Source organism: Vicugna pacos, chromosome 13 (assembly GCF_048564905.1).
Source record: "Vicugna pacos chromosome 13, VicPac4, whole genome shotgun sequence".
Classification (NCBI taxonomy): Eukaryota; Metazoa; Chordata; class Mammalia; order Artiodactyla; family Camelidae; genus Vicugna; species Vicugna pacos.
Genome location: NC_132999.1, coordinates 47,596,792 through 47,624,221, shown reverse-complemented (window position 1 = coordinate 47,624,221; position 27,430 = coordinate 47,596,792). Strand labels below are relative to the sequence as shown.

At 39.9% G+C, this 27,430-nt stretch overlaps 1 protein-coding gene across 8 annotated transcripts; it reads left to right on the top strand.

Annotated features, from left to right (window-relative positions):
- GMEB1 (glucocorticoid modulatory element binding protein 1) lies at positions 1–27,351 on the top strand. Of its 8 annotated transcripts, none has more exons than XM_072974949.1 (11): positions 637–1,348; positions 2,354–2,449; positions 6,314–6,471; positions 12,002–12,114; positions 12,807–12,931; positions 14,024–14,127; positions 16,096–16,253; positions 17,918–18,049; positions 19,050–19,187; positions 21,970–22,092; positions 25,035–27,351. In XM_072974949.1, the coding sequence occupies exons 3-11, from the start codon at positions 6,344–6,346 to the stop codon at positions 25,733–25,735; spliced, it is 1,722 nt and encodes a 573-aa protein (XP_072831050.1). In that variant the 5' UTR covers positions 637–1,348; positions 2,354–2,449; positions 6,314–6,343; the 3' UTR covers positions 25,736–27,351. The 8 variants fall into 8 exon arrangements, with proteins under 8 accessions (XP_072831054.1, XP_072831055.1, XP_072831048.1 ...); XM_072974948.1 differs by having other exon boundaries at positions 637–1,483; XM_072974953.1 differs by lacking the exons at positions 637–1,348; positions 2,354–2,449 and adding an exon at positions 1–22.
- Positions 27,352–27,430: the final 79 nt, after the last annotated feature.

The following is a 27,430-nucleotide window of genomic DNA, read 5'->3' as shown; positions in this document are numbered from 1 at the left end:
CTTCAAAACCGGATCTGAGGAGGTAAGAGGGGCAGAGTCGACAAGGGGAGTCAAGCCTTTGAGAGACCTGCCTTTGTCCCCGACTGTAGATGTGGTGAATCTTTAATTTAGACATCGTTTTTCTCATCCATGGGGTGGGGTCAGAAGAGTTATTAGGGTCCCTGGCGTCTTTCCCAACACTGATTTTCCAGGGCAGGGGACCTTTGCTCAGATAAAGGCCCCAAATTCTCCGGCTGAGGTACATCTTCCGCGGGGCCGTCAATAGGGACGCGTCCCCTTTAAGGAACCAGCTCGCCGGCGGCAGCGGCCGGAAGTGTTGAAGCCCGGCCTGGCGGCGGCGGTGGCGGTAGCGGCCGTGGCGGCCTCTGCGCATGCTCCGTCGCCCGCCCGCCCTGGCCGCTCGCCGCCCGCCCGCCCGACGGAGACGGTGAGGAGGGGGAGGGGTGGGCGCGCGGGCGCGGGCGCGGGGTGGGGTGGGGGCGGGGGGGGCGGGCGCGGGGGCCGCGCGGCGGCCGGCGAGGGCGGGCGGGCGCGCAGGGGGCGGGGGGCTGCTGCCTCCGCGGGCGCCTCCCCACGCCCTGTGCGTGCCGCCGCCGCCGCCGGGGAGCGAGCGGACGTCGCGGCGCCGCGGGGGGGTGGGGGGACGCTGCCGCTGGGTCCGCCCGAGCAGCCGGGCCGCCCCCAGCGCGGCCGGCCGCGCCGCCCGGGTCCGGCCCCCGGCCGAGAGCGGCGGGGGCCGGCGAGCCCGGCACTGGGGGGGGCCCGGGGCCCCCGGACCGAGGGGCCCGGAAGTCCTCGGCCGAGGGGCCAGTTGGGGCCGGAGCGACTCTGGACTGAGAGGCCCGGACGCCCAGGACCTCGGCGAGGGGTCCGGGGATCCTGGGGTATCCCCCCAGGCGAGATCCGGGGAGCAACAGGCCCTTCGATGAGGAGCTGGGGAGAGGCCTGGGTCACTCGGGGTCGAGAGGTGGTGAAAGGGGGGCTAAAGGTGAAGGAAGTCCGCTGCCTGCCCAGGAGGACCCCTCGGATCCTTGGCGGAGGAGCTCTAAGAGCTGCGAGTGGGTTCTGCTGAGGAAAGGAGGCTCCAGGCTTCACTCGGGGGCGCCTTAGAGGCCTCGGCTATTCAGTTCAGGGGAAAAGAGGCAGGTGTTTCCCCAAAGGCGTGGTGACAGGTCTGCATGATGGGAACAGGGGACAAAGAAGAAGGGCTCCTGAGGGAAGCGAGCAGGCCCTGCCCTCCCCGAGACGAGACGGCAATAAAGAAGACACCTGAGTCTCCAGAGGAAGGCATGGAAAGGGTCCAGATCTGTGAGGGAATAAATTAGAGATTTGAGTACCTCCTGATATTGTAAGTAGAGAACAGGGTAATCTGGTATGTCAGGGGGTAGGGAAACCCATGGTTTTGAGGACCGAAGAGAAGAGTACTCCTTTCTGAAATGACGGGGGAATTGGCCTGGTGTCTCCTCACTGAGGGGCAGGAAAGGTAAAGGCAGACTCTTACTTGAGAATCCTGGAGTGTGATCCACCCAGACTAAGGCAGCTCAAGTCTTGACCTGGGGATCATGAGAGAGCTTAATTCTCAAAGGAGCAGTAGGAGACCTGCATTCTCCTCTCAAGATTAAAAAACACATCCCAACACACACAAAAGGGGCTTTGACTCGAGTCTGTTTAGGAGAACCAAAAAGTGGGGTTTTCTACCTTAACCTGGAGGACTAAGGAAAGGATCAGATAATTGTAGTCTCACAGAAGGGTTGGTTTGCCTCTGCTAATGGTTACCAAAGTGCTTTGGGGGGACTTTTCCATTAAATGTTTGGACTGACTCCCCTGATTAGTCAGCTTTTTACCAATCATATATATTTAATGTCTACTGACTTGATGACTTTTTCATTAGTTGCTAATCAACCACTTACTCATATTTACTTCAACAAACATATTTAATAGCTAACTTGTACTCAACTTCATTGATTTAGTTTGGGCCATATTTTGATCTTGTCCTAAGCTGAAGTCCCCTTGACTATAGAAAACCGTTTTATGCTGTTGCTTCTCCAAACACTTACATAGTAGTTACCAATTTGTGATTTATCCCAAACTTCATTTGCTCTGGATATTTCCCTTACAGTGGCTCTGTGTAGTGATCTTGTTGGCTTCATTACATCTAGTGATCACCTGCTAAATACATGAGAAGGAATAAAGAAGGGAAAAAAAAATCAAGGAGTTTTGGCCTCAATAAAATTTTAACTTGGAAATTTCTTAAGAACAGACTACACAGTCTACAAAAATTACAATACAGAATAAATGCATTTTGGGGTTAGAAAATTTCAGGATATCTGGTATTTCTATTATTCCTTTTCAGGTACCAACTCTGATGCTCAAGTGATTGTGTGGCATTTGTGCTTACATCTTGCCATATTTAAACAGTTCTGGGGACACAAAATGAGTTTAATCCAGAGTAGGTCATATGTCATTTCTTTCATTTCTCAATAGTTTATGTGACTAGTCATGTGCTTATTTTCAAGGAGTCTTATACTACAAATAATTCTCCCTTTTCATTTGACGTATTTCTTTCATGTGTGTACTAGAATTACAGAGTGTTGTGTGATTCCACAATGAATACTCTAGGCTCCTTCCATAAAATACCCAAAAGAGCAACTCATCTTGCCTTAGGAGTTTTTGTTGCTATAAACAAGAGCTTCTTTTCAGTTTACATTCAGCTCAAAGAGATGACCTTGCAATTAACCAGTGTAGTCTGCAGAGCTGGTTCAGGTTACTTGCTAGGAATATTGTATTTAGGATAATAAGAGGTATTCAACCCAAACTTGCTTCTCCAAAGAATGTAAGAATTGCCATCTTGGATCAGACCTGTGTCTCTAACTGACACTGGGAGACATTGTGAATGATTATAATCATCTCTGATAAACTCTCAGAAGGTTAGAGAAGCAGCCAGAACATTCCTCTTCAGTTCCAAGGTGTGGGAGGGGTCAGGAGTAAAATATGAGTTTCTATTGAGGAACGTATTAATCAAGAAGTCAACCACTTATGAAGGGTGTTGTAGAGAGGACTCAGCCTTAAGGTAGAAGGTTGAAACTAGAAGCATCCGTCTAATTTTGCTTCTCTACCTCATTAATTTATCTTAGCTATTAATTTTTTAACATTTAAACCACTTTTTGGAATAATAAATTCACTACGATTGATACATGCTGAAGTATTACATCTTTTAATTTATTAAGTAAGTAACAGAATAGTCCTTGACAGCAAACAAGTTGTCCAACACATGTTAGATGTGGTTATTTAAATTCACCCTACATTTTTATGCTTCAAGCTTTGAAGATATCTGTTGGTTCAATTATCCTAGAATTTGATAACATTTTTATGCTACATCATATCCTTTATTGGCTTCTAGACTCAAGGGTCCTAATCATTTTAGTTTTACTGCTGGCAGCCAGCCAAACCCAGTCCATTGATTCTTTTTTCTACCCCCTAGCTTTAAACCTTTAATTCACAGAAGTTCAGATTGTATATTGTAACATCTTGCAATTTTCTCTAGCATGTGACAATGTCATGCATCTCTTTCCCTTCCATAGTTCCTTATGAGCTGATACTATTCCTTATGAGCTGATAACTATCCCTTTTTATGTCCAAGGGCCCTAATTCTGTGTGACGTGTAGTAGAGACTCAATAAATACTTGCTGAACTGGCCATAGTGATGGGCAATAAGCAAGGCAACTTAGCCTGAGCAAATCTATATTCCCTAAGTTAAAAACGTAGAAACTTCTAGAAGTATTTTAGGGTAAGGTGAGTCACTCATTGCACAAAAATTTATTATATACCTGCTATGTATCAGGTTTTCTTAGAAAGTCTTAGGTAGGTGGTTTTGTAACTAGAAGTCTGATATTTGAAAACTGTTTATTACACGCGTGTGTCCTGAGCACTGAGTTAGCATGGAGGAGCCTGTTGGAAAAGAAGAGCTATCCTTGCTCTCCCAGGATGTGGTCCGGTGGGGAGAGGTTGACAGAGTGGGATGATGGTTGTGACAAGGGTGCTGCAGGTGCTGAGGGAGCAAGAATACCACTCAGATCTAGTCAGAGAAGTCACAGACGGCCTCTCTGAGGAAGTGATGTTTTAAATAAGTCACAAAAGTTTAGCAGTGACTAGCCGAAGAGGAAGGAAACGAGAATTCCACATAGAGCAAACAAGTGTGAAGGCTCAGGTGAGGAAATATGGCACGTTTGAGAAATTGGAAAAAATGCAATGGCAGGAGCCTACAAAGTGAGAGGAAAAACTATGGGAAATGAGACTAGCAAGGTGGGTGGGGGACAGATTCAGAGGGCTCTGTAAGCCACGTTAAGGTGTTTGCACTTTATTCTAACAGCAAAGGGAATGCACTGAAGGATTTTTAAGTGGGGGAAGTTGCCTTTAGTAAGATCATTTTGCTCTGTAGATAATAGATTGTCGAGCAAGACCAGAGATTTAGGGTAGTGGTGAGAAGCAGCTGGAAAAATCCAGGTAACAGTGTGTGCTCAGAATGTGGTGGTGGCAGCTGGAGAGTAGGGGGTTGGTTAAATGAGATACACAGGGGATAGAATGGATAGGATGTGGTGAATTTAGAAAGAGGAGTTAAAAATATCTACTTAGTTTCTGGCTTGAGAAAAAGGGTGGAGGGTAGTGACATTACTGAGGCAGGAAACAAAGGAGCAGGTTTGAGAGGAAACAGGAGTTCAGTTTGAGGTGCCTACAAGATATTTTAAGAGGCTTTTGGATATAAGAAGTGTTGAAGTAAGGAAAAAAGGTTTGAATGTGAGAATCATAAGAGCAGAAGTCTAAGTCAGATATGAGGAATATTAACTAGGTCAAGTACAAACAAGAATTGTTTGAACCAACATATATCAGTGTGAATAGCAGGGCTGTGGGAGGCAAGATTTTTAGATAAGCAGCACCTGCCCTCACAGAGTATACAGTGCAGCTATGAAGGTAGATGTCTGATTAGTTACCTGCAATGCAAGGCACAGCGTGATAAACTCCAGAGGAGAGCTGCAGGCCAGGTACTGAGGTACTACAGAAAGGAAAATGGCTTAGCAGTGGCTTTGTGGAGGAGTGAGCTTTTGAACTGAGCCTCAAAGGGAGGAGGAGATGAGGAAGAAAGGAGTTTGGGGCTTATGGAATAACAAAGGTACAGAAACCTGAAAGTACGTATTATTTGTTCAGAATTCAGTAGGAAGTTGGCATGGCTGGAACTTAAGATTCTTGGGGTATTATAGTTGCAGATAAAACTGGGAAAAAAATTTGGGGGCCAAATGAGGGAGACTTTGAGTGCTATGTTTAAGTGTGATGTAGGCAAAGAATTGCTGTGGCAGAGCTGAGATGTGGATGCAGTTGTCTGAGTACCAGTTACATATTCAAACTCGCACCCATTGTGAGTCTACACACAGTTCAGCACAGTCCTAATCATCTTTAAGTACTCAAATATCTAAGTAAATACAGTGCTCTTATCTATAATCTCTAAAATGACTTTTCAACTGTGAAGACTAACACTGCAGAGTATCTTGGGGCCCTCTGAGTTTTCATTAAGATTGAGATAATTCTCTGAGTTACTCTGTGGTGCTGAACAGTAGTTGCCCCAACAGCTCTGCAAGGGAGATGTCAGGCAAGATCATATCTCCATTCAGTCTGAGGCAGAGAGGTAGTAAGATGTCCCTGGAGGTCATACAATTGGATTCAGCATTTATTAAACAACCACACAATGCAGATCATCTTTCTCTTCCCTTGAGCTTAGTTTAGTTAGTCAGCAGATACTTATTAAGAACTCAAAGGACAGTGCACTTGATGAGGTGTAATGGCTGGTTGCCAAGAAAATAGGTGATTCTTACTTTCTAGGCACTTACTGTTGGAGATGGAACTGGTGTTGTGCTGTAAACCAGCTCTCTAGAAGAAAAAAATACCCTGATTTGTAGTGCTTGCCGGCTTCTATGGTATATATACTCCCAGCATCACTGATTTTGTGCTGCCCAATTTGATGTCAGTAAACTTGGAGTTGGGAAGAAATGTGCACAGTCAGTTCTCAGGAGCTGATAGAGCTGGCTCCAGCACACCACTGGGTGAGTCACATATACTAAGAAAACCTACAGTAGCAAGTGAGTACTAAGGTATTTCTGGAAAGATCAGAACCTATGTCAGCCCCTTCTCACAGTTCCCATCCTTTTCAGAGGACTCTGATCTCCAAGATGCCCTTGGAATTAATAGTTATTATCTTAGTGTTCCTCTCCTGTGGTTGCCATCTTTTCAAACCAAAGTTACTGGTACTTCTTGTTTCTGACAGCAGTCACAGCTATCTGACTTCATGTGAAAGATGGCTAATGCAGAAGTGAGTGTCCCAGTGGGGGATGTGGTTGTGGTACCCACTGAAGGAAATGAAGGGGAGAACCCTGAAGACACTAAAACTCAAGTGATCTTGCAGTTACAGCCTGTGCAACAAGGGTAAGTGACTAGAGATTTAGATATTTAGAAAAACTGGGGAGGTTTAAAGAGCGGGGAAGTTTTAACTTTAAGGTGGCCTAGCACAATGGAACATTCAACCTCAGTCTCTCAGAGCTGTTTTCATCTCTATAAGTATTGTGTGCTGTATTTGTCATTTAATACTTATTACAACAATTTGCCATTTCCTTGTCTCTCTTCCTCTTCTCCGCTGAGTTCCTTGAAAGTAAGTTACAGGGTTCTTTCATCTTATTTATCCACACTGTTTAGCACAAGGTCCTGGTACATGCTTACCAAAAGACAGTGTAGTTAGAGTCAGAGGAGATTAGGCAAGGCAACTATAAAAGTAATCCTGGCAGACGTTCTCTGGTCCCTCATGGATGGGCAAATTATCAAGCTTAGTCTATCAAAAAATATATATATATCAACTACCTACCATTATACAATGTATTACAAAGGCGTTGGAAGAAATAAAGCACATGGTTCCCACCATCATGGAGCTTGCAATCTAGTTGTGCAAACCAAAGATACATAAATGTGAATAAAGAGATCACTTCACGGCAAAATCCTAGTGCCAAATGGCATGGTTAGGACATGCTTTTGAATTCAGAGGACCACTATGAATTTGAAAGAAGAGATAAGATTTTAAAATAGTCTTGGGGGCAGAGTGTAGCTCAGTGATAGAGCACATGCCTTGCTTAGCAGGCACGAGGTCTTGGGTTCAATCCCCCATACCTCCGTTCAAACAAAACAAACAATCAAACAAACAAACCTAATTACCCCTCTCCCAAAACAAACAAAAAACTGAAACAACAACAACAACAAAAAAGATTTTAAAATTGTCTTGAAGATTAAGTAGGAATTAGATCTACAGAGAGAAAGGGGGTAGTTATTTTTATCTTGGGGACTGTATGAAAGATTCTTCACAGCATCAGAAGTGTTCTTGGGCAAACATATATCAGCCCTCTGTATCTGCAGGTTCCGCATTCTCAGATTCAACCACCTTGGATGTAAAATATTAAAAAAAAACAAAAACAGAACATTCCTAAAAAGCAAAATTGAATTTTGCCACACACAGGCAACTATTTGCATAGTATTTAAATTGTATGAGATAAGTAATCTAGAGATGACTTAAAGTATATGGAAGAATGTGCATATATTATAAGCAAATACTATGCCACTTTATAAGGGCCTTGAACATCTGTGGATTTTGGTATTTGTGGGGGTGTCCTGGAACCAATCCCCCCACTGATACCAAGGGAGGACTGTAATTGAATCCCATTCTACTAAGTAATATACCTTGTCTTAAACATTGCTGGAGGAAGACAGTTAACCTCTCTTGGTAATTTAAGAAACTTTTTAGTATAGGAAATTTCAAATACATCCCCAGATAAAGAAAATATGATAATGAACCCCCATGTAAGTCTCTTGTCACCCAGCTTCAGCAGTTACAACACATGGTCAGTCTTATTTCATCTCTGCATTTACCCACTCCTGAATTTTATGAAGCAAATCCTAGTCATTAGTATGTATCTGTAAAAGATAAGGACTTCCTCTTTTTAGATTTTAAAATATAACCGTAGTTTGGTGACATTTCTGGATATTGTTAAGCAAAAAGGAAATAGTCTAAGCACTGTAAGGGAAAGTTGATGTAAATAATACCCGACATATAGTATGTAGAGTGGTTTAAATTTTTATTGGCACCAACAGATTATGCAAGCTTATTCAGATTTACTTGTTTGGGAATTTCATTTGATATACATACACATACTTATAGTTGTTACCTTTTGAGGTAGGGTAACATCAAGAATAATTAAAGGGCAGTTTCTTTTGTTCTTGGTAGCTTTATTTTCTCATGGAGTCATCACTTCTGTCTTTCCTAAAGAACTCCAGTTGTCACTTATCCTATCCCTGGTAGAGACAGCAAACACTTCTATTTAGAGAATTACTTTGAAGATTTAGTTCCACTTATTTTTCTTTTGTTTGTCTCTTTTTCTTTCCAAATGATATCGCCTTTTCCAGAAACCTCTCATTGCTTAAGTAGGTGTAGGTATCTTTGTACAACATATATTGACTCCCCAATCCATTGTTCACCAAATTTTAGTATATGAGCTAGTGAATAAACATTTTGAGGTATTGCCTTTTGAGATGCTTATCAGTTGATTTCTCTAGTCTAATTTGAGTATTTTATTGCATTTTAGTCTCATTTTATAAAAATGAGCAGGGAACAAAAACATTGACTATTGATAAGATGTACAGGTCTCAGAAATTTAATATACTTGAGACAAAGTTGGAAACCATCAGGTGACAGTCATCAGTCTCATCACGCTTAACCTGATTGGCTGCAATTCAAGTGTAAGGAAAGAAACAATGAAAGAATATGTATGAATTGCTGGGAATACAGTGGTCAAAATTATATTCACAAGACAAGAAATAATTAGGGATTTTTTATAAGTATTTTTAGACTTCAGCGTATAATTCCTCTCATCCATCTTTTTAGCTTTTACATATATGGCATTTTTATACTTTATCAACTAGTCATCATATATGCATTTTCAGGAGTATATTATGAAACAAAAGTAGAGTATCTGGTAACAGTCTAGTATGAATACATAGAACCTGATACCTTGTATAAGATGATACTTTTATAATAATATTAGATTGGCTTTAAAATATGTCCACATTCAATTTTTTTTAAAAACAGATACTGAGGTGCTAAGATACTAAGAAAACTTTTAATTCTGGGAGCTTTTCAGCATAGACTTGTTCAGCATATGCCTCCTCTAAAAGAAAAAAAGATGGTTAACTTTTCAAAATAAAACCTTATAACATACTTAACAAGTTCTCAGGAGTGAAGGTACTAAGATTCCATTACCATTCTTGCCTTTCCATTTCATTTTGGATTCATAGTAAGAGTTTTTAACAGTGGGATCATGGACTGGTGATTTTAGTACTATATAAATTTACTCAGTGTGCTGAATGGAATTGTTTAATTTGAGGAGTAGTGGCCCTTCCTTCCCTTTCGTGCTCATATCCTTCCCTAGTAGAAAGTTTAGGCCTTAGGAAGATTATAAACTCTTTCAGATCAGTAGGGTATCCCTTAGTTTATGTAATAATCCAATATTCAATTAATCAGAATATCTTTCCTTAACGTTTTGGATAAAAAGAACTTAACTATATGTGAATTTTCAGTTTTCAGAGAATTAGAATATAATAATGTAGACTTAACGTCAGAGCTGTAGTAAACATAGTTTTCCTTCCTTTGATGTTTCAAATGGCATCTCAGTATCTTACAGTGCCTTAACATTTTGAACATATTTTATGATTTTTTTTTCAAGTTAGCCGTTTATCATTCGTGGTGCATTTATAATGAATTCTAGAAGCCTGGTACCCCGGTCCTTGAGCAGGGAGGCAAGCATATCCCAGCTCCCCCTCGGGCCCCCCAGGACCCCTGACCCGGCAGCCACGCTGGGAAAGTGGGGACCCTCATTCCTGAGGTGCTCTAGGTTGCCCTGCCCCCCGCCCCACTGGGCTCTGCCCATATGTTATGAATTTAGACTATAGTTGTAGTAGGTATAGAGAATTAGGCTAAATCCATCACTATCCTGAGTTACTTTACAAAATTTTTCCCTGATAAAACCTTGTTTGCTCATAAAAATATAGACTGTGTCCCTACTTCCCCACCCCAGGTGCAATTTACTGGTTGTTGAAATTATGTATAAACAAGAATTTATTCTTTTAAAGGATTTTGCACATATTAGTGAAGTTAGAATGAAGTTTACCAAACTTACCTGAAGCGGTGGTTTCTCTTGTTTATCACATTCCTCGTTCATTGACCAGTCATTTATTGGATACTTTGCCTTGTTCCAGTTAGTATATAACATGCCAGCCATAAAAAATTGAATGAATGAATAAACATAATCTCTGCTCTCAGGGACTTCTTAGACTATGCCCAAGGGGAAACAGAGAGGTAAACAAGTATACAGTATTAAGTGTGACAGTTGCTGTGACAAAAGCCTAAAGTACAGTTGGATCACAAAGGAGGCAATGGGTGATTATGCTGGAGGATTGAAATGGAAGGAGAAGCATCATGGAGGCTATTCATTAAAAAAAGAAAAAACAAACAGATGGGGAAGGATGTTCTGGGAAGAGGGAGAGGAGCAAAGATAGATGGTATAAAAGAAGATGGCAATTTTGGGAACTGTAAGTAGTTTGGTATGATTGGGGCGTGGATTGCCAGGTGGGGTTTGATGTGAGTTGAAATCAGGGGCCAGATCTTGGAGGGACTTAAATATCATATTAAGGATTTGGGGCTTTATTTTAGCTACAAGGAGAGGGTTCTTGAAGGGTTTTAGGGAGGGTGCTAGGTGGTCACTCTGGCAGGAATATGGAAGATCAGGTAGATGCAAGACCAGTTTGGACTAGAGATGATACAGCTGTGTTAAGGCTTTAGCAGTGGGGATAGAGACAGAGAGGGTGGCTAGTGTTAAAATAGATGCATCTGGCAGGATTTGGTGACTGACTGCGTGGGAGTTGAGGAGGAGGAAAAGGGAGAAATCTAGTGTAATCCCCAGGCTTGTCTAGTATGTGCTAGGTGGTGCCATTAACAAGGATGGGGAGTATAGGAAGAAGAGTAGTTTGGAAAGTGGGAGAGGAAGGAGAACTTGCTCATTTTATACATAATGAATTCAACAAAGTCCTATGGGACATCCCGAGGTATTTATTTAGCATTTAACTGTGTCCTGGTGTGGAATTCAAAAGGGAGTTCTGTGCTAGAGGTGTCACCATGGGGGTGGGTAATCACTGATGCAAAGGAGATTATTCAGGCAGTGCTTTTGGATAATATGCAATAATTAACACATTAGGTTTATTATGGAAATTAAACAGAAGATGTCAGTGTATCATGTTAGGTTATCTAAGCCCATTTCTTAGCAGGTAGAAACATTTTGGAGAGAGATTTCCCTTAAGTGGTACCTCTAGTTGCTGCTAGTTACTCTGGGCATAATCTCTTTCTTACTTTTTTTTTTTTTTTTACTAGTCTCAATTTATGACAAATTTTTTTATGGTGCCTTACAAAATTCTAAAGTGTAAAAATGGCTGAAATGCCTAGATTCCAACAATGGACATCAACTTCTGTGGTCAGCAGGTCCTTTCTGGCTTGAATTGTCTAGCACTACTACTTTTAGGATAGCTAGGATAATTCTGTAATATGATTTAATCTTATACTTGAAGTAACACTTTATGTCATGAGCATTTAAAGTTATGAAGGGAAAAGTCTGGTGTATAATAGTAGAAAGTGGCAGTGTCAACACAGTAGCAAGAGGGACTTTTCTTGAGATGAGGAAAGCTGTTGATTTATTTCCATGGTAGCTGCTCAGCAGTCCTGGGCAACTTGGAATTTAAATGCAATGGGGAGCTAGTCAGAGCACTAACATAGAGTTGTAAAGTGTATTATTTTATTCCTTTTGAGATAGATTAAAACAAATTTCTTAACCCCATGTTGTGAATATTAATTTTTTCATGATTTATATAGTTTGTTTATCGATGGACACTTTTACAACAGGATTTATGAAACTGGGTCCGAGAACAACACAGCAGTTGTGGCAGTAGAAACTCACACGATACATAAAATTGAAGAAGGGATTGGTAAGTCTTTGTGCTGTTCTAGTACTTTTGACCTTAGCTTCCTTGGTTGAGATTTCTTGCCTTTTGTGCCTTATTGCCCTCCCCTTCCCACCCAGTATGCCCTACCAGTGTTGTTGCCGTTAATTTGATGGTGGCAAATCTAGAGACACCACTGACTAAGACGCTAGGGCCGTCTCTGACATTTAACATCAATTTGCTAGGGTTGCTGAAAATATTTTTCACCTATAAAAATCCCTCAGAGAAATTGGAGCCTCAAGGTTGATCCCTGTCATTAGGTAAGTTGCTGATGAGGACTGATGAGGTGTTGATTGGAAGGCAGTCAGTGGAAAGTAACTGAAAAGAAACTCTGACATTAGACAAACCTGACCTTGAATCCCAGTTTCTCACACAACTTATGTGTCCTTGGGAACGTCACTTCACCTTTCTGAGTTCCACTTGTATTCTTAGGAAACAATCATTGCCTCATGGGATTGTTTTTATAGCTAAATAAGATTAAGCCTATAAAAGCACATAGCCCCGTGTCTGGCACATAGTTGGAGCTTGGTAAGAAAGCTGTTACGCCAGACTTCTTTCAGAAGATTCCTAAATGATATGAACTGTTAGTGCCTTAGAGGAACCAGGAGACTAGAGTTTTTGAATTAAGCTTTGGGGAAGAGTGTTTGATAAATGACTACTATTTTTTCCATTTTCAGATGCAAGCACCATAGAAGCAAATGAGGATATGGAAATTGCTTACCCCATAACTTGTGGGGAGAGCAAAGCCATTCTCCTTTGGAAGAAGTTTGTATGTCCAGGAATAAATGTAAAGTGTGTCAAGGTAATTGTTTTTCCTGCTTGCTGGGGCCAACACTGAGGCTCCTTGTTTTCAAAGGATATGGTTTCAATGCCTCTTCTCTCTCTTTCACCATATCAGTGTTTTGAATTTTGTGTCTATAATCCCTTTGTGTCACAATAGAAAAATATAAGGACTTTGGAGTGAAATTGACCTGGATTGAAGTCCCACCAGAATACAATTGCTTTGAGAGCTGAGAATTTGTTGGGCTTGTTCACCAGTGTATCCTTAGCACCTAGAATAGTGTTTGGCATATTTACCAGTAAATATTTGTTGAATGAAGGAATGAATGGAGTCCCATCTCTATCACTGACTACCTGGGTGACCTTGAGCAAGTTATTTAATATTTCAGAGACTCATGTATCAAAATATAAATAATTATACAGATAGACACACTGTAAGGCTGCTAGAAGATGAAATGAGATAATATACATAAAATGCCTTACACTGATGTGCATTTGGGTAGAGTTTATTGAAAATTACTACTACAACATTGTAAAATGACTGTAACTCAATAAAAATGTTTAAAAAAATTACTATTGATAAAAATAAATAATCTTCATGATAGCACAATGTGGAAATAATTGCTTTTTCTGTCTCTTGGTGGCCACAGCTGTACCCATAGATGATACTCACCATCAGTGGCATCATCCTAGAATCAGTGAGGATTAGAGTTTCAACACTCTGCAGTGCTGTTGGTTTCTACCAGACTTATTCTGCCACATCCTGAATCTTGACATTAGAGCTGGATAGAGTACTTAAGTTTATTTTAACAACCTTTGTAACATTGGACCCACCTGCTTGATTCAGGGCATGAATGGATTTTAGATACTAATCAGTATATTAATCTCTGAACCTCTTCATGTCTTCTATAGCTTTGTACCAGGACAGGGCACTGTGCCCAGAGAAGGATCATCTTCTCTGGCACAATAGGGCAGGAGAACGGAGAGTACAAGGCTATGACTTAATTGTTATCCGGGTGTTTTTAGTATATAACAAGTAGAGTTATTTCTTTCTTTCCCTCTTGGCCTGCCTAAATTGACATTGGATTATTTTGGACTTTTCTTTTTACATTAGTTCAATGATCAGTTGATCAGCCCCAAGCATTTTGTTCATCTGGCTGGCAAGTCTACCCTGAAGGACTGGAAGAGAGCTATTCGTCTGGGTGGCATCATGCTCAGGTGAGCTCTAATAGCAAGCTCATACCTTTCAACTGACTTGGGGGCACTAAATCATGGTAGAATTCAGAGAATCCAGTCTTTTCTCTTTAATCTGAATTTTTCTTCTGTCTGAAGGATTGACTTGAGCAATCCATGTATTATTTGACCTTTATCAACTTGTTCTTAAAATCCCTGTGAGAGAAGGAAGATTGAATTAAATTGACTCTTCCCAGCATCTAGGGCAAATTTTTCTGATGTCAAGATGTTGGGTAGGATCCTCTCTGGGCAGAGAATCTCAGGAATAAATGACAGTCCTGCTTGAGATCACTAAGCATAGGCAAAGCTAAGCCTGGTGCTGAGAAAGCGTGACAACCATGAAGATGTAGGCTGACCGACAAATCCTGGGATAATCTGGTAAAGTAGAAGGGTGCTGTTCATGAGTAACAATTATGCCCAGCAATGCAATCCTTGCCACCATTGTACCACAGAAATAAACTTTAGAATGTATAATATCCTCATCCCCATCTCTCTATGCAGTAACTTTATTCTTGTAATTATTTCCCCTCTGGTGAAAATTAACATTAGTAGTTTTCCTTGAACACTCACCTATTAAAAGAAAATTTTAAAATATGGTCAAGAATTAAAAGTGCACCACAGAACATGTATCAAGAGCCTTAAAAACTTCTTGCCCTTTGTCTTCATTTTTTAAGGGAATCTGTCTTAAGAAAAATCTATAGTGCTTGTAGGCATTCAAGCATAAAGAGGTTCACTGCAACATTATTACGGTGAAAATTACAGTCTGCTTTAATATACAGTCAAAGTATATCTAAAGTAAATTATGGCTCATCTCAATGTATATGAGTATATACTATGGGGTGTTATGTGGTTGTTAAAATATTTTTAAAGAGTTTTTACATGGAAAAATGCTTATGATGTAAGAAAGAAAACGAAATATGTAATATCAATCGTCAATGTAATTTTTGTTTTAAAAAATACACACATATGTAAGTAAAATTTAGTAGGAGGAAGTATGCTGAGATGTTGATGTTATCTCTGTGTTGGAGATTTCTTTAAAGAATAGCTGTTTTCTTTATAGTTTTCTGTATTTTCCACATAAAATGTTAATTTTTTCCTTCGCATATTATTTTTATAGTCAGAGATATAATTTTTTTAGTGCATTCCAGATGATTTGTATGTAGAAATTAGTAGTTGAAATTGAGGTTTAATACATTTAACTTTCTTTTTTGTTGTTCTTGGCTTGTTTTATTTGCAAAAAAAACAACAAGCATATGCCAACTTTCCCCAAATGTAAAAAGGACTCAGAGTGCCTAAAAAATCTTTAGTGAAAGCCATGTAACATTGTAACACAGCATTTACTGTAATTAAAATACCCTCTGGTTTTTCTCATGGCCTGTAATAACAATGTCTTGTAAATACAGTTATAAGGACATTTTATAGGAGAGTTTAGTATAATCAACTTTGCTCTGTATTTATAGGAGAGTTATCTTTTATTTACTTTTTTTAAGGAAAGAAATACGCTGAAGTTTTATGTCTCCAGAAGTGGCAACTGAGCTTGCTGGTCTACAAGTACTAATATATCAGAATCTTATCACAGAATTCTCATTCCCCTGTGGCATTTCTCACCTGTGTTGGGATGTGAGCTGTCATTTCTCCTTTTGGGTTTGGTTTCAATGAGATTACATGGGGAAGCTTAGGTGTTGTCAGGAGTATATACCTAAAACTTAGTGATAACCAGAAATAAAAGAGAGTACTCATAGTAAGTAGACTAGAGAGGGAAGAAGAGTACTTGTAAATGTGGGCAGGACTAGGGAAAATTTTATAGTCCCAATTAGAATTTTTGCAATCCAATGAATTTTAATACCATCAGGCTTCACTTATCTACAGACTAGTTTCAGCAACTTTGTTTCTGTTTGTCCCCTCTAGACAAAATGCAGGCTGAACTGGTACATTTTGTCTCCCTTTGCACAGGAAAATGATGGACTCTGGGCAGATTGATTTTTACCAGCATGACAAGGTTTGCTCCAATACCTGCAGAAGCACCAAATTTGATCTTCTGATCAGCAGTGCAAGAGCTCCAGTGCCAGGACAGCAGACAAGTGTGGTGCAGACACCCACTTCGGCCGATGGTAGGGGGTAGGAAACCACCTGAAAACCCACTGTGTTTTTCAGTAACACTTTTCTCCTCATTTCTCCTTTGTGTTTCTTGATTTTAATTCTCATGAACATTGATGTAAGGTATGGTAATCTTGGGTGGGAGTCCATGCTTTAGAAACGAATTTGGTATTCTCTCAAAGGATTCCTATTGGCCTAACCTTCTTTCTTGCTTTTTGATTACAATGCCTGATAAACATTAGAAAGATGGTTCATATAATGCTTATTTAACGGTCTCACTTTCGTGCCACTTGGCTTATCTTTGAAATCAGATTGCTTTGAAAATCCTTAGCTCTACTAGTGATCAAAGCAGGAAGTTGGATTAGAATGGTGAATGGTTTTCAGCTGTTGAACTGAGATGTGTCAAAGACAATGTATCGTTGGCCCGGCTGGATTCTGGAGACTGCTGTAAGGCTCAAACAGTTCTGCCTGGAAGGGATTCAGATAACCAAGCTGAAGCTTCCTCACGTATGAGTTAGGATGGGCACACACTGAACTTTGGCACTGTTGAGCTTGGGACTAGAGCTCTCTGCTCATCTCTAAGAAAGATATAGCCCTGTGAGGTTATAATTAAGGATTCAGTTAGTCCAGCTGGAGACTTAGCACAGCTAAGATTCTTAGATAGACTATGTCTTAGCTACTTCCAAAAGACTTATAAATATGCCTGACAGAGTCACAAGAGTGCTAAAAGGTATAAGAGAAGTTCTTTTTATTTTTTTTTAAATGGCCTCTTGAGATTTCTTTTGGTCAGCCCTAAAATTCTTTGGTAACTGCTGGAGAAGCCAAATCTCTTAGAACCTAAGTTGCTTTCATGAAAGTGTAAAATCTCTAGCAATTTGAATTTTTGGTCATGTGACACTTCCACCTGAAAAGTGAAAAATGCTGTGAAATTATTTACCTTTTTTTTGCTGCCATTTTCCTCTTTATGAATAACATAATCTTTACTTCCTTTTTATTTGATCAAAACTTCTTTACTTGATTATCCATATTGATAATACTTGTTTTCTTGATTATTGATATTCTCCAGTGTGGAGAGTACACGCTTGTCTATATTTCTGTCTAGATCAGTTTGATTTTCCTTAATTCTTTGTTTAAAATCTTCATTTAAAATTGATAGCAAAAATTTTTTCCTCTGCGAACCTGCTATGCACGGATCTCTTACCTAATTTTTTTGGTCTCGTTAGTCTTGCTTTCTCTTACATAGGCTGATAGGTCACTTACTGCAACTTCAGATACTCTAGATAGTTGGTAGTAGGGCTCTTGAGTAAACATCACACTTTTCTTTTAAATTATTTCAGGGCCTCCTCATCCTCACTAAGTCTAGGGCAGGTAACCTGGCTATCATACCCACCGTCAGTTTCTTTCAAAAACGTAACTGCTCAGAAAGCAGATTGCTCTTTTGTGATTTTATAGGTTTTCTTTCACTTTCTATTCAGAGTAAGAAGAAAGCCTTTTCTTTGGCAAGACAGGTTCTTTGAAAAAATCCAGTATTCATCCTGGCTTACCTAGGATTCTAGTTTTTAATGCAGGCAAAGGGCCAGAAAGGCAAAGTAACAGGGTCTCTGGCTGTATGAGATAGAGGATAGCTGTGTCTTTTTCATGAAATTCACTGGCCTTACCTCTAATGGACTGCTTTTAGGTAGCATCACACAGATTGCCATCTCAGAAGAGAGCATGGAAGAGGCAGGACTGGAATGGAACTCGGCTCTCACTGCTGCTGTCACCATGGCCACGGAGGAGGGCACGAAGAAAGACTCAGAGGAAATTTCAGGTACTTTCTGTGGGGCTCAGATATCTTGCAGGGTTTTGTAACTCTTATCACCATTGTGAGTATAGACACAGAAGGCCTCAGTTACTTGTGCTGGTTTTTCTTATGCATGTTAATGCTAAGTATAGCTGCAAACATCTTATTCTAAAACATGCAATAGCCCTGCAGAGTCACATTTTATGAAGAAATTGAGATTCAAAAAGGTTCAGCAACTTGTGTAAGAGTAGTTATACAACTAATAAGTGCCAGAGTTGAATTCAGCTGTTTAACTCTGGAGTCCAGGTTTTTATCCTGTCACACTGATTCCAACTTTGGCACATTTCTTAGAAAAAACCAAGCTGCAAGATGTTAGAAGAAAAAACTAGGTAGTGGGTGATGTAGAGGATGGTGATTAATGATGATTCACTTAGAAAGGACCAAGAGAAGTATCACATCATCCTCCATTCATTAATTCATTTAACAAATATTTATTGCTGCCTATTTTTAGCTGGCACTGTTGCTAGATCTAGATAGATGAAAAGACATAGCCTCTGCCCTCAGGGAGCTTATAACCACCTATTCAACTGTTTTTGTTTTGTTTTGTTTTTTGGTTTTCTAAGTATAGGATTAGAGGGAGTATATCTTTAATTTAATGTCATTATTATTTAACTTTAAAATGTAAAATATTATTTAATTTTAAATTAAATTGTTTAACTGAATATTTTAGTATTTATTTATTTAGTGTTTTAATATTTTCATTGGACGAAGATACCTGTTCCCTGAAGCCAGAGCCATGACGAATTGAGACAATTATCATAAGTCCCTGTTTTGCTGATGAGTCCAAATAATTAAGGTACCAATTCAGGGAGGCAGCTAGTGTTCCAAAAGCTTCTTTTCTTTTCCCAGAAGTAGCCCAACAAGAAATCATTTCAAACAGAAATAATTTTGAATTTAACATTGTAGAAATGTGCCTAGTATATGTAGCATCCCTTGTTTACCCTCTGTCTTACCCCTGTTTTGCCAGAGGACACTTTGATGTTTTGGAAAGGAATAGCTGATGTAGGACTGATGGAAGAGGTTGTCTGCAATATACAGAAGGAAATAGAGGAGCTACTCAGGGGAGTTCAGCAGCGGCTCATCCAGGCTCCCTTCCAGGTCACAGGTAAATGCACTAATCCTGACAATAATGGTCATTTATTGAACAGTAACAACTGTAGCAGATTCCATTAGCCTCATGAAACACTGAAATAAGGTATTATTATCCCCACTTTACAGATTAGAAAACTGAGGCTTATAAAAGTTAAGTTACTATCCAAAGTTCATAACTAGGTTTTTTTTTTTTTTGGTATTGTAAAATTTTTTTTTATTGAGGTATAGTTAATTGACAATATTGTATTAGTTTCAGGTGTATAGCAGAGTGATTTAGTTATAGCTATATATATTTTTTCAGATTATCTTCCATTATATGTTATTATAAGATTTTGAGTGTAGTTCCCTGTTCTATACAGTAAGTCCTTATTGCCTGTCTATTTTATATGTAATAGTTTGTATTTGTTAATCCCATACTCCTAATTTATCCCTCCCCCTCCCTTTGGTAACCATAAGTTTGTTTTCTATGTCTGTGAGTCTGTTTCTGTTTTGCAAGTAAATTCATTTGTATTATTTTTTAGATTCTACATGTAAGTGATCTATAATATTTGTCTTAGTCTGTCTGACTTACTTCACTTAGTGTGATATTCTCTAAGTCCATCCATATTGCTGCAAATGGCAGTATTTTCATTCTTTTTATGGCTGAGTAATATTCCTTTGAATATACATACCACAACTTCTTTATCCATTCATCTGTTGATGGACCATTAGGTTACTTCCACATCTTTGCTATTGTAAATAGTGCTGCTATGAACATTGGGGTGCATTTATCTTTTTGAATTGGAGTTTTTGTCTTTTCTGGATATATGCCTAGGAGTGGGATTGTTGGATCATATATGGTAGCTCTGTTTTTAGCATAACTAGGTTTTTTTGGGTTTTTTTAATTGAAGTTTAGTTGATTTACAATGTTGTGTTACATAAGTAGTTTTGAACTCAGGTCTGGCAGTGCTTTTTCCACAGGTAATTTTTGCCTTTGTAAATGGTTCCAGAAAGCAATCTCTCTCTCTCTTAGATACAGATATAAATAGATAGATACATGGGGTCTGAAAACTGGAGAAATCCACCTGGTTTTAGACAGTTCTTATATTCTGTTAGTTTAAGGCTTTCAGAACTATTGTGTGCACTTAAGCTGTTCCTCAGTGTCAGTACTTACAGGGTACTTGCTATTGTGCACAGTGTAAAAGGATGTAATAATTATCTGATATAAAAAGGGTCATGATGCGATCTCATAAGCTTATGCGTTTAATGAGTTTTTACTTAGATTTGTTAGTTGTGTCTTATTGCATCTATAACTTGTACATTATGCAAATACACTTAAAACAAGCTTTACAGCAAAATCCTTTTTTTTTTTTTTTTTTTGCTGGAATTAAAAAAGGTAAATAGTGTAGAAAGCAGGAGTGACTATTTAAGACAAGGGTGGTCAAGGAAGCCTTCTCTAAGGAGATGGCATTTGAGTAGAGACCTGAATTGAAGCTTGCCATGTGGCAAGCTGGGACAAGGAACATTTCAGTCAAGGGGAACAAACATCTTGAATGGCAATGAGCCTGGTGGGTTCAAAGAATTACTGAAGCACCAGTGTGGCTGCAGTGGAGTGAGGCAGTGGAGAAAGTGATGAGTTTGGAGAGGAACAGAAGGGACAGTTTAGATAAGCTTTGGTCAGAACTTTGGGTTTTATTTTAAAGTGATGGTAAGCCATTATAGTGATTTTGAGGAGTGAAGTAATCAGATTTATTTATATTTTTAAAAGATCAGTGCGATTGCTGTGGGGAGAATAGATTATATGGAGCAAGAGTCGAAACAAGAAGACCAGTTGGGAGACTTTTGACAAGAGATGATGGTAGCATGGATTACAAATGGGTAGTGTAGACCTAGGAAGAAGTGATCATATTGGGGATGTATTTTGAATGCAGAACTGATGGATTAGGTGTAGGGTGAAAAAGAAAGAAATTCACAATGACTCATATATTTTTGGTCTGAGCTATGAGTTTTGATACTGTTTCCTGTGATGAAAACCACTGAGAGAGGAAATCAGAATTGCGTTTTGACTTGTTAAATTGAAATGCTTATGAGGCCTTCAAATGGAGATGTCACTCAGCTCAACAGAAGTATGAATCTGGAATGCAGGAAAGAGGTCAGGGCTGGAGATCTACATGTGGGAATTCTTAACATGTCCATGATATTTAAAACCGTGGAACTGGTCATGATGACTGTGGAAGAGAGTTGTAGGCAGAGAAGTGGTCTGAGTTAGGGAAGTAATGACCACAGTTACTGACAGTTCTTTCACAAAGTTTTGTGTAGAGAAGAACAAAGATAATACTATTAATAATAATATTGCATGTCAGTCCCCATTTTTAGCACTTGAAATATGGTATTTCTAGTCTTCATATCTATCCTGCAGAGTAAGTATTATTAGTCCCATTTGTTTCTGATAAGAAAACAGAGGAGTGAAATGACTCACCCCAGGTCATACAGACAGGAGGAAACATCAAAACTGAAGTTCAGATTTAGCTCTATCTAGTACAATGACCATGTTTTCTAAACCAAAAGTCAGAACCTATAACCAGATGCAAGATTTTTTTCCACCTTATTTTTGTATTTACTTGTATGGAAAAATGTATAAAGATATAACAATTAATAAAACTTAATTACACATGTAATAAACCTTTGTTAAAATTTTTTAAAAATACAATTAGTATTCTAGTTTCTGGATTATTTTGTATTTATAAGCAGCACAGTAGGGAGTTGGTGGTACATTTCTGTTTTAACTCAACAGACATGTCTTTTGTTTTAAATAGATGCTGCTGTTCTCAACAATGTAGCACATACATTTGGCCTAATGGACACGGTCAAGAAGGTTTTGGACAACAGAAGGAGCCAAGTAGAGCAGGGAGAAGAGCAGTTTCTCTATACTCTGACAGGTATGTAAACTTCTCTCTCTTCTTAGCTGATATTATACTAATATCCTTGAGTCTTGCCATTTCTTTGTTGACTTCTGTGGGGACTGGCTTGCTCCTTCCTTCCCTCCCTCCCTTCTTCCCTCCTACTTTCCCTCCCTTCTTCTCTCCCTTCCTCCTTCCCTCCTTCCTTCCTTCTCTCCCTGCTTCCCTCCCTCCCTCCTTCTCTCCCTCTTTCCTTCCCTCCCTTCCTCCCTCCTTCCTCCCTCCTCCCCTCCCTTTTTCCCTCCTTCCTTCTCTCCCTCCCTCCCCCCTCCTTCCCTCTTTCCTTCCCTCCCTTCCTCCCTCCTTCCTCCCTCCTCCCCTCCCTTTTTCCCTCCTTCCTTCTCTCCCTCCCTCCCCCCTCCTTCCCTCCTTCCTCTCTCCCTCCCTCCTTCCTTCTCTCTCTGTCTCTCTTTCTATCTCTCTTTTTTTCAGTTCACATAGTATCAGATTTAGCTTTTTCTTTGTACACAGCCCCAGGTGAGGTGGAGTGGTGGGAAGCAGAGGAGGCAAAAACGAAAAGAAAAAAAAGCCAGCAACAGGGTCCCCCTTCTATACTTTAGAAGATAAAGATATCTGCTAGATTGCTCTATTAATCCAGTACTATAAGTGGCAGAAGAAAAAAATTGGCCTTTGTCTTTTTTACATTAATACTGAGTCTTTAGATAGATACACATTTAGCACTTACTTCATTATTTCTGGTAATCAGGAATTATGAGCACAAGGATAATTTAACTTATTTTAATAAGTACTTACATTGTGCTGGTCTCTAAACTATGTTTTAGAGATATAATGTTGAATAAGATAGCCTCAGTCTCTTGAGAACTTTCAAGGAACTCAAGGGAAAGCAGACTTACAAATAAGTACAAAAAGTAGTCAACTTTGTAACAGAGGCATATAGCAGGTATGGTGATGGAATGAAGGGAGTTATCACTTATACCCAGAAAGAATCAAAGAGAAGCTTTTGGAGGAGGTAAGGTAGATGAAAGATACAAAACAAGTTAAAAGTATAGATTATCATTCTTTGAATGCTATATAATATATTATAATAGTCAGTCATGAAGGCAAAAGGCAAGAAAGCTCATTTGGTAAGAGAACAATTTAGGTTGTTTTTAACTTTTGCTTTTTGTTTTGTTTTGTTTTGTTTTTAACTATTTTTATACCCAGTTTATATTTTAAATTCAGTTTACGAAGTATTCTTGGAGATGCCCATTTTCATTTGATCCTTCTAGGAATGTTATAGGCTCTTATCCTTATTTTACAGATAACCCAATAGAGGCACAGAGAGGATAAATGATTTGCCTGGGACCACATCACTACTTGACAGTGAAGCCCAGAGCAGAACTCTGTCTTCTTATTCATAGTCCAGTGCTGTCTTCCACCTTGAAACTTTACACCATCTGAAAAATGTTTTTTGTTAGAAATGTAGGCTTCTGGTTCCTTGTCTGTATTATTTTAATTATAGTCATAGTATACATAAAGTTTTGTTTTTTTCTTTTTTCACTATGACATGCTAATATTTTTCCAAGTTGCTACATAGTACGTTACCTACACATTCTCCCAGGGATGAATTTAAATTTCCAGATTTTTCTTCAGTAGCTTATTTTGTTGCAGTGAACTTTTATGAATATAACTTTTTTTAAAGAGTCCTTTTAAACTACTTCACAGGACTAAGCTTGAGGTAAATGATATTGATAATTTGTTGTTGGGTTTTTGTGACCTATTGTCAAATTTCCAAGAAGCTTATACCGATTTACAAGTTTGAACTCATCAACCCTGATTTAACTTTCTAAAAATTATAGATTTAATTGATATCTTGCTTAGGTTCACATTTCTTTGACTATTGCTGAAGATGGAAAAAATACAGTATTTTATAACCTTAAAAGGCAGTGTTTTAAAATTTTTGAATGTGGTTTTTTTTTGTGTGTTCTATATATATATATATATATATATATATATATATATATATATATATAGAATTGAAATATAGTCAGTTTACAATGTTTTGTCAATTTCTGGTGTATGAATGTGTTCTTTACCCTACCTACTTCTTTTATTCCAAGCAAGGAATTGACTTGCTCTTGGTGTTCCACAGGGAGCAAAGTGCTCTACAGGTGTAACTGGTTACTTATTGGATGTTTATCAGGTACTAAGCAACAGAGAATTTCCGGTGTAGAACCAGATTCACCAGTGGTCATCAAGGTTGGATTGGACATTTGGGAGAGGGATAGTGGTAGGTGTATTGGGGTGGAAAAGCCACCAAGTTGGCCATCAGAAGACTTGTTTTGGCTTATGCTCTCTGACCTTAAGTAAGTCACTTTACCTCTCTGGATCTCTGTCAAAACAAATATGTTAGAACTCTAAGACATCCTTCAGTTCTGTAATTCTTAGGGACTTCCTCTGTAACTTTATCTAGCCTTCTCTGGGGCTAATGATAGGTGAAAGCCATCCAGGTCACTAGCAGGTGATCCTACCTTGAAGGATGGTTTGTAAATCACTGTTTATTGGAGTGGCCATTGTAGCTCCTTTGTAGGTCTATGGCAGTTGCAAAGGGATTGTGCAGATATTTTCATCTGTAGACCCAGGCAGAGCATATGTAAGCTGCTAGACCAACTGGAAGCTTCTTTGGTTTGCACTTTGGTGGTAGGTGACAAAATGCCACAGGAGCTTCTGGAGTTGAGCTATAGTAGGATCACAGCCTGAAAAGATTCTGAATCGTTGCCCTGCCTATAATCACACAATGAAATGTAATTATGGAGGGAGTTTAAAGATCATCCAGTCTAGTTTCTTCTTGAAAACAATGAAGTGACTGCCTGAGGCTACATAGTGGCAAAACCACAACAAGACTCCAGAAGGAGTCACTCCCAGTTTACTGTTCTCAAGATTATACTTCCTTCCACACAAAGTCTGTCTTTTTTCCATAGACTTGGAACGCCAGTTGGAAGAGCAGAAGAAGCAAGCTCAGGATCACAGGCTGAAATCCCAGACGGTTCAAAATGTAGTACTGATGCCTGTGAGCACTCCTAAGCCTCCCAAAAGGCCCCGGCTCCAGCGGCCAGCCTCTACCACAGTCCTGAGCCCTTCTCCTCCTGTCCAGCAGCCTCAGTTCACCGTCATCTCACCCATCACCATCACCCCAGTGGGTCAGTCATTTTCCATGGGCAATATTCCAGTGGCCACCCTCAGCCAGGGCTCCAGTCCTGTGACTGTCCACACACTGCCTTCTGGCCCTCAGCTCTTCCGTTATGCCACAGTGGTCTCCTCTGCCAAGAGCAGCTCACCAGACACAGTGACCATCCACCCTTCGTCTAGCTTAGCACTGCTAAGCTCCACCGCCATGCAGGATGGGAGTACCCTGGGCAACATGACCACCATGGTGAGCCCTGTAGAGCTGGTGGCCATGGAGTCTGGCCTGACCTCAGCAATCCAGGCTGTTGAAAGCACCTCAGAGGATGGGCAGACCATCATTGAAATTGACCCAGCCCCAGACCCAGAGGCTGAGGACACTGAGGGCAAAGCAGTCATTTTGGAGACAGAGCTGAGGACTGAGGAGAAAGTTGTGGCTGAGATGGAAGAACACCAGCATCAAGTCCACAATGTGGAGATTGTGGTCTTGGAGGACTAACTGGGGATCTGGGAGCCAGGAGATATGTTTCGGTTTGGAATTTTTAATTATTTGTTTATTTTTATCATTGTCCCACTCATTTCCACATAGGATCCTTTTTTTTTTTTTTTTAAACAAAATCTCGTTGTTGTAACTGAATATGTTGGGTCCCTTCCACTCCCTCATTGAAAAATGGACAAAAACAAGCTGCCCTTCCAGAAGTTGAGAGTAGGTCACTCAATGTCCTAATCCTCTTACAGCAACAAAGCTATTTCTTTTAGTAGAGACATCAAGATAACCAGAAACCCTATCCAGAAAGCCCTTTCCAGGCTAGTCTGTATGCATGTGTTTTTATTCTCATAAAGTTACATTGATCAAACTCTGGAACACAGATTTGACATTAGAAGGCAAAGCACTCATATGTGGATGCAGAAGGATACTTTATTTTGTATCCTGGAAAGGGCCCTCAGAGGCCAATGAAAACTCTCACACAAAAGTAAGTTGAACTCTGCTGGGAGGGGAAGGTAGCATAGCAGCAGCTTAAAAAGGGAAGTGCTTTGGCCAGGATGGGGCAAGGAAATTATCTCACTTCCAGAAGTGCAACTGATGCCTCTTGATATCTCTGAGGGTTACCACCATGGGTGCCATTTTGAGGCAAGGCCAGTCATAAGCAAAAGGGGTACATTTCCACGGAGCAAGCAGCAGCAGGGGCCTGTAGCTTGGCAGAAATAGAAATCCAGAAATGTCACAGCTGTGTTTTGGGATTCAAGCTCACCTTGCCCCCTACTTTGTCAAAACACTTACCCTCCTAAACTGGGATTAGTCCATTCATTTGCAAACTGTGTGTTGTGGCATACTTTGCTCTGGTTCTGGGGGTGGGGCTCCAAGGCCATCATTTTTATTGCATGACTCTAGGAGCAAGGGAGTTCCTTATCCAGACCAACTGCTCTTTTTGGTGGGGCCCTTTTTTGGCTTTGGAACCAAATGCAGTCACTCATTTGGTGCTTCCTCTTGTTCTACCCTCCATCCCTCAATGGTTTATAGCATCTGTCTCCTGGATCCCACGCTCTTCAGCTTTTTGGCTGACTCAGAGAACAGTGACAGGTGCCTACCTGCCTTCATTCTCTTTTAGATTCATTTATGCCATTTATACCACAGATGTTTCTGTGAGATATTGAGCTCATAAAAAAAGCCTTAGGCTTGGCAGGGAAGACTCAATACCCTAGCCTATCCTGAGGCACCAAGTAGATGTCTCCTCCTGAGCGAGCTGGACTCTCTGGGAAAGAAGCATTGTTTGCAAAATTACATTACAGGAAATGTACCAGGAATGTCAATAATAATGTCTTGGGGGGTTTATTTTGTTTGTTTTTTTCTCTTCTCTTTTAATGTTTTTGTATATTTAGAGCTGGGCCCATTTTTCATGCTGTGATTTCTTCTCTTTGACCATCTTCAGTGTTTGGGGCAAGAGCGGACCCTGGTTTTTATTTCTTTGATTGCACTGTTTACTGCACTAGGAGAAATATAGAAACTGCAGACAACTTAAAAGAAAAATAGGTCAGCAAAGAGAAAGCACACACCTTAGGAGTGGGAGGGTTGCTTTTGGTTTTTGGTTTTTTTAATTAAAAGCAAAACTTTGACCTGTAGTTTCCTTTTTTTTTTTTTTTTTTATAATCTGAAGAAGGCACCACCTGAAGCCATGTTTCTTCCAACAGATGT